At 40.3% G+C, this 7,359-nt stretch overlaps 1 protein-coding gene across 1 annotated transcript in view; it reads right to left on the bottom strand.

Moving 5' to 3' along the window:
- Positions 1-3,702: 3,702 nt before the first annotated feature.
- Positions 3,703-7,359, bottom strand: part of LOC139710971 (uncharacterized) — a 40,988-nt gene continuing 37,331 nt past the window's right edge. The window contains exon 2 of the mRNA XM_071622888.1: positions 3,703-4,628. Within this exon, the coding sequence (XP_071478989.1) occupies positions 4,149-4,628 (480 nt within the window). The 3' untranslated portion in view covers positions 3,703-4,148. The remainder of the gene's footprint in view (positions 4,629-7,359) is intronic.

Here is a 7,359-nt window from a genome sequence, read left to right as displayed (position 1 = left end):
ACTTTCCTCACATAATAGAATAGCACTTGACTTGCCTCTTTCAGAAAGGAGGGGGTGGGTTTATATTACCATTAACAAACAGCAACAAGTTGAGGGAATGAGTACTTTTTTCGAATGAAATTTTTGTGGATTTTTTTTTTTAATTCTCTTCATATTGTTATTATGCACGTGACATCACAAACTGCACTTTAATAGCCTTCTCATTCAGTGATGCCAGCACTGAAACTTCACAAATTCGTAACTATTGAATTCATAGATAGTCTGATATTTTTCCTAACATGTTCACTGATGTTTTCTACTACTATTAATGGCTGCATTCACTTAATCAAAACATATATTAGGTGAACTTGTCTTTTAACAGTTTAAAGCACTACACCATCATAAGGGTGGATAAAAATAAATGTCGAAAAAATTACGCCCCCATCACCTGCTACTTTGTAGTTTAATGAGACACTACAAATGTGTATTATATGAGTGAATATTAATCATTGATAAGCAGATATTTAATGTTCCACAGTGACTGTGAGTTTCAAGTATTACAAAGGCATGTCTAACACTATGCATGATAGGCCCCAGTGGATGAAGATAAACTTCTGTTCTGCTAGTTGAAATTTACAGTCTAGTCTAATTCTTGGGGGGGGGGGTTAAAAGCTGGCAAACATGGTCGTCTTTAAATAGCAAAAATGATGACAACAATGTGCCATAAGCAATGTCAGTCTCACCCATCACCTGTATCAATACAACAGACCCTTAACATCTAGAACTGTCACACATTGACACCACAGGTATCAAAATAAGCTGGAAATGAAAATAAAGAACAAACGACATAAAATGAAAGTTCAATAAGATTTATACCTTTTCAGCCATGAATGACAAGGCTACTTTCTGCCCCAAAGTCTGCCCTACCTCGAGGAAAAAATTCTTTCTTTGACATGTGGACCGAGTTGTTATTTACATCAGCAAATGTGGTGGATGTATACAAAACACAATCAAATATTGAAGGGAAAAACATTTACTGTGTAGTATTCCAAATACCTCTGAAGGACCCTTGCGTACAGAGGGAAAAGGGTTTAAGTATCCACGAAGTTGATTTACTTGGAAAGATTAAACATAAAAAAACACTGCATCCTTCCTTACAGGCCTACTTCATAAAGCTCAGGCTCATAGTTTTAACATACACCTAAATGGAGAAATCACCCCTCCGTCATGTCCCCCCCCCCCAAATCATCCATCCTCACCACCTCCCCCCCCCCCCAACAAACACACACACACACACACACACACACACACACACACACATACACAGAGAGAAGAGGATGCCAATACAGTCCTTCAATTGACAGCCATCTCTCCCTGGCTTATAAAAATATTCCCGAACAATATGATCCAGAAAAAAATAACAAACCAAAAAAAAAAAAAAAAAGAGAGAGAGAGAGAGGAAGAAAAACTGAAATTGTTTCTGCCAAGAAGATATCCCAATAAAGTAACCTTCGTGACCCCACCTACGGGGACACTTCACACTGGTTATCTTTGAGACGTCTGTAGTCTCATAGCCAGGAGGTAGGCCCCTACCAAATATTCACAGCGCTTTACCTTCACTCATCATCTCTCCAAGTCTCCTCTTTCTCTTTTCTTGTCATGAGCTAATCCTCAACTTTTAACTGGTGTGACTGTATCAGTAAATCATCACCCCCCCCCCACACACACACACACACACACACCTCTATCTTTTTCTTCTCTTTTTGTCAATCACTTTCTTCCCTCCCCATCCCCCTCTCTCCCTATCTATCTATCTGTCTATCTATCTATCTGTCTATCCATATATTTTGGTTCCATGGTGTTTCCATCTATCAATCTCTCCCCCACATTACTGTTTGCCTGAAAAGTTAGTTTATTACACTCACAAAGAGTCCTCCTGATGTGGCTCTTTGGTCACAACTCTATAAATTTTCCCCCACAAGCATTTGATCTATCACCTCAAGCCAGAGACAAGCTGTTATCAAAGGCAATAGAACATGCCCTAGCAGATCCCGATCCCCCTCACATGTACAAGCCTCAGCAAGCCTCCGGTGCAAAAGGGTGCTCGAAAATAAAGATGGCAAAAGGCGAGTTTACCATGTCTGGCCTTTCATGACCTCTCCTTTCCCCACAACGCACTGTTTGAGGAGAGCTCTGAAGCACACAGGTCTTCATTCAGGTATGGGTTGTCCGCCGGTAGAACAAGGGTCATTACCACGGTAACCATTGCAAACAATCTTCTCTATCTCGATCCTCACAAGGTTTTTCTTTTTCTTTTTCTTTTTGCTTGAGGCAAAACTCTGTCGTAGAGAAACTGTTTTCTCTGCGTCATCTCATAAAAACATACTATGAGTATGGGAATGCAGAGTATTAGCTCTTTTAACTTTTCTTCCCTTTTTATCTCTTTTTTTCTTCCCTTTTTAGCTCTTCTTATCTCTCCCTCTCTCTCTCTCTCTCTCTCTCTCTCTCTCTCTCTCTCTTTCTCTCTCTCTTTATCCTGTCTTTAACATGATGGAATGTGTGCTTGGTTACGGACAAATGAAGAGTTGGTTTTGACAATCACATTTAGTATAACTGTAGCAAATCTGGAAATTCAGAAAACACTTCCCCTGCAACGATTAGGGCAATTGAGAAAAGTGCATATTTCTATAGACTTATATTTCCACTTCTTACGGATGGAATTCCTAAAAATACAACAAAAAACAGTTGAAAGCACAACAAAAAGATGTCACTTGATATTCATGGCACGACAACTGTAGAAGGTCCACAGATCCGGATCAATCTTGGGCTGAATAAAGCGTACTGCCACAGGAATTTTGGGAATGCTGCTACTGGCTGCTTGTCAAAAACGCGGCCGGGAGTGTCACACCCTTTAGTGACGCTGGTTCCCCCCAGCCTCAAGTTCACAGCAAGAGTCTGTCCGCATTTATTTACTCTGATTGCTGGAAACTTGGCACTTGGCAAAATAGCTCAAACTGCATTACGCCACCTCTTAGATTAACAAAGGAGTGCCGATACCCTTGTTGTTTTATTTCATTTTTTTCTCTCTCTATTTCATCACCAAACTGCACTGAAGCATGCGTGAGAATGCCATGGATACACTGTCACTAAAACGACGATCCCCACTTTAATAGTCAAGGTCACTGAATAATGTACATGTACTCCTTGAGAGCGCATTATTCTATAGAGAATATGCAAATACGATAGACTCTGATGACAAATTCTGGCAAACATAAAAGTCTTCACACTTCATTTTTATGTTTTTCCATGAGGGGCAAGAAAAACAAGTGACTTTTTCTTATGCTGAATTTGCACTCAATTCACATCCTGCAATGTTATCATGTTCAAATTTCTGGGCATATCTTTCAAAGGCCAATTTTATGTCATCACTCTATAAATAGAATATATTGGACACAGAATCTACGATTCAATGCAACAGGAATAGCGCAAGTACAATTCTAGTGAGTAAAACTCATCCCATGATATTAAAGTAGTAGGACATTTCAGTTTTTCTACATAAGGTAATCAAGACCAACAATTCTGTAAAAGCTGAAGAACCAATCTCATCACTGATGTTCAATCTTTTTACTGCAGATGCCATACACAGATTGTCATTCTACTGTGATGGAACGATTGGCAAGCAATCCTCCCAGCGTTTGCACATCACGTTACAATGTCGTCAGAAGTTTTCAGTTACAGGGCAAAAGTGCATCAGTGACAGCACATGAAATGAGGAAGTTGTGTGAAAGGTCAAAACTTTTCAAAGTCTCTTCAAAGCACGATCCTTCGTAACACAACCCATTCCAAACTCTATGCTGGCTCAAAGTCTATTGCCCCTTGGGCAAATCTTAACTACAGCTCGAAAACACAAAAATATACGCATCTAAATAAAAGTGCACAAGAAGCAAAGGACACAATCCACACATCTAGTAGGCCACTTGTCAGTTGACTACTAAACGATGTTCACAAACCACAGTCATATGTCACATCTGTGCTCCGAGTCAATCACCTGACACTTCTATTTCAAAATATGATTATCAGCTTTTAGCAGAGTAAAGATAACACAACTGCAGCACTCTCAGCACATGTTTGACCACCAGTCACATCAAATCATTATTATGACTTCCCAGTCATTCATTTCTATCCATGTATCTCAATGCAAAACATACCTTTGCCCATTTTGGGTTCAACTCCCGTGCCTTGATCGCGTCCGTCAGTGCCCTCTCGTAGTCCTTCAGCTTCACGTGAGCGGCCGAGCGGTTGCTGTACAGTATGTGGTTCGCCGGGTCCAGGTCCAGCGCCTCGGTGTAGAGGCGGATGGCGCGCGGGAAGTCGGCATTCTGGCAGGCCTCGTTGCTCTGACGCACCTTCTCTTGGAACAGCGCCCTCTTGTCTGACATGGGCAGGTTCTGGGCTTGGCGCGACGATGTCGAAGACGAGGAGTCCACGGGCATCGAGTGGACACTTGGCCTCGCAGCTGCCCCTGCCCCTGTGGACGAGGCGGCCGCAATGCCCGGTAAGCTGACGTTACTGTTGCTGTTGGAGCTGTTTATGGACTCTCGGCTGGTTGTGCTGGTGTCATCTTGCACATCGCTAGAAGAGGACTTCTTCTGTAGGGTAGACAAATATTGGAAACATTTAATCACCTATCACTAATACTTCAAATACCATCCATGAAAGTACAACTACTCTCAATGACCATGCAATGCATGAAGAGTCTAAACATCTCTGCCATCTACTGCATATGGGGCAAGTTTTCCACAAATCCACTTGCCCTTGGGAACTAAAATCTAATGTAAACATTAATATCTAATGCTCATTTGAATAATGGGACAACTTTCATAGCACCCAGAAACACAGAAAAGTGATTAATATACTGTCCTCAGGCAATCCGAACGATGAAGAGAAAAATCATCATATTCAAGAAAGAATCTAATACAACTGAAAATGAACGAACAAGATCAAAAGCTGCATTTTTATCTATTGAGACACCATTATTTCGGTGATCTCAGAATATTCCTGTCATTTAAAAGGGAAAAAAAAAATCACTGTCGAGATGACTGACAACGAGCCACACTGTGCAATGCATGCCACCTGGGGCTCCCTCACTACACATCTCTTCATTTCAACAACTTCTCTGCTCCGTCCATCCATGGCATCGATATTTTCATCTCAGTTCACACATTGTTGAAATGTAGAAAAAAAAATAATAACAAAAACAACATTCATCCCAGATGCCCTTCAAAGGCCCCAATCAGGCAGGAGCAAGGGGATAAAAAAAAACAGGTGTTGTTCAAGTTAAGGACAAAAACAGAAAGAAAGAAAGAAAAGAGAGGGGGAAATATTCCTCTTTAGGGTTCTTACATCAACAATTGATTTGACCTTGTATTCTCGCTGTCAATTATCACAAGTCTCAACAAAGAGATTAGAGTGTCACAGTGCAAGTTGATCCCCTATCACACAGATAAACTGTCAATTAGAAAAGGCGATACATATCACACCACATTACACACCATTATTACGAAGGCAACACGTCCTCATGGTGTACACCCCAGGCCATTTCTGGAAATGACAGAAGTAGGCCAAAAACACGCAGGCATCTAGAAGTGTCAAACTCAATTGCTGATTTTTCTCTCTCTCTTTCTGAACGTCAGGATTGTTAATGCATTTTATTTCTGTCAAGCCCATTATGAAATTATCTTTACTATCAGCTGCTCCATCTATTTCTATACATACTTTTGTAACTCACAGTTCCAACCTACTTTACACTTTAAAATGCCTTTCTAAATGACAGGGGAAAGTCTGGAATTTGGGTCATCATTTTCACAGAAAGAAAACAGAAAAATGTTTTTAGAGTCAGAAACCTCTCAGAACTATCTACAACATGTAAGTTGTGAATGCTCCCCTAAAAGCAAAGAATAAATGATCTTTGCAAAGATTTAACTCACAGACATTTGCTTTTGAATTATGGTCCAGCAGGGATTACCTCAAAATTAGGGAAATAGGCCAGAGTATTTCCAATTCAGGACATTTTTCCTCCAAAGGCCTATGAGCAAGGTGTTCCATCCACCTGCTCATACGAAAAGCACTTTAGTACTCGGAATCATGTTTGTACATAGTTTGCAATAGTTCTAAAGCATACATTTAAGGATATTTTCCTCAAGGTCCTAATAACAAGCTGCATTCTATCCATCTGGTCATACTCAATGTATTTCAAAATGTGGAATCATGTTTGCATGTACACGACTTGTAGCTGTGTCAGGCAAGCTTCCAGGTTGGCAGGGACAGTCTCTTATAAAGGTGTGTTTATGAAATGAATACATTAACAAATCATTCAACTGCACGTATTATAAATGAGTACAACAGAATGCATTGGCCTTTGTCCAACGACACATTTTGGGGTCATGTTTGAAAGCATACGCTGTGTCAAAAGATGTGCCTTGAAAACACTCACTGTATAGCTTGGGGTTGCATTCATAGAATATTCTCCCAAACTGATTTTGTTGAAATTGCAACACATCTTTATATGATCATAAACTGCACATGGGATTTCCCCTAATTGGGGGAAAAAATATCTGATATCAGGATCTTAGAAGATTTTATCTTTTCTTCCCCCCACTCCCCCCCCCCCCCCCCCTTCCAAACTGGGAGTATTTACAGGCACTATGACAGCAGCATTTTGTGCACAGGGATTGACATGTGAAGTATTGATTACTTACATTTTGTCCGTCGACTGACAACAATGATGTATTGTTGTACTCCAACACAAACCCTCCATTCCATTCTGTCCCATCACCTCCCCGCCCTCATCTTCACACTAACCCCTCTATCACTCCCTTTCCCTCCCCCCCCCCCCCCCCACCCCCATCTTGCAACCACCACTGTAGTAATATCTACATTTTTAAAGAACAGGAGTACTTTTCTTGATTCACAAATTCCTGCTTCATTTTCTTCTTCTTTTTTATCTAATGAAATTGGACCAAGGAATCTTTGATCATATTCCCTGCATACAAATAATGCAAAGTTATTAATACATTGAAAAATCATTAAGAGAAACAAGCTGTTTCTTATAATTACTGCTCACTAACCCATTGTAAAAATCCATGACAGATAAATCACAGAGCACTTGCTTCCTTCATTGGAATAAATGACAAAGAAAGCTCTTATGGAAGAAAGGATCACAATCTCTCCATGTCTTTGAAATATAATATTGTGGCTTGTTTTGGCGCTAGCACGATGAATTACAAAGAACAATCCGTACCACATGGAGTCTAGAACTTTATAAGTTGTAAACAAATCTAAAAATCCATATTATACAGATATTGACTGGTACGGGGTGGA

Source organism: Diadema antillarum, unplaced genomic scaffold (assembly GCF_040938485.1).
Source record: "Diadema antillarum isolate AM-2024a unplaced genomic scaffold, OU_Dant_1.0 seq00001596_RagTag, whole genome shotgun sequence".
Taxonomy (NCBI): Eukaryota; Metazoa; Echinodermata; class Echinoidea; order Diadematoida; family Diadematidae; genus Diadema; species Diadema antillarum.
This window is presented reverse-complemented; position numbering and strand designations above follow the sequence as displayed.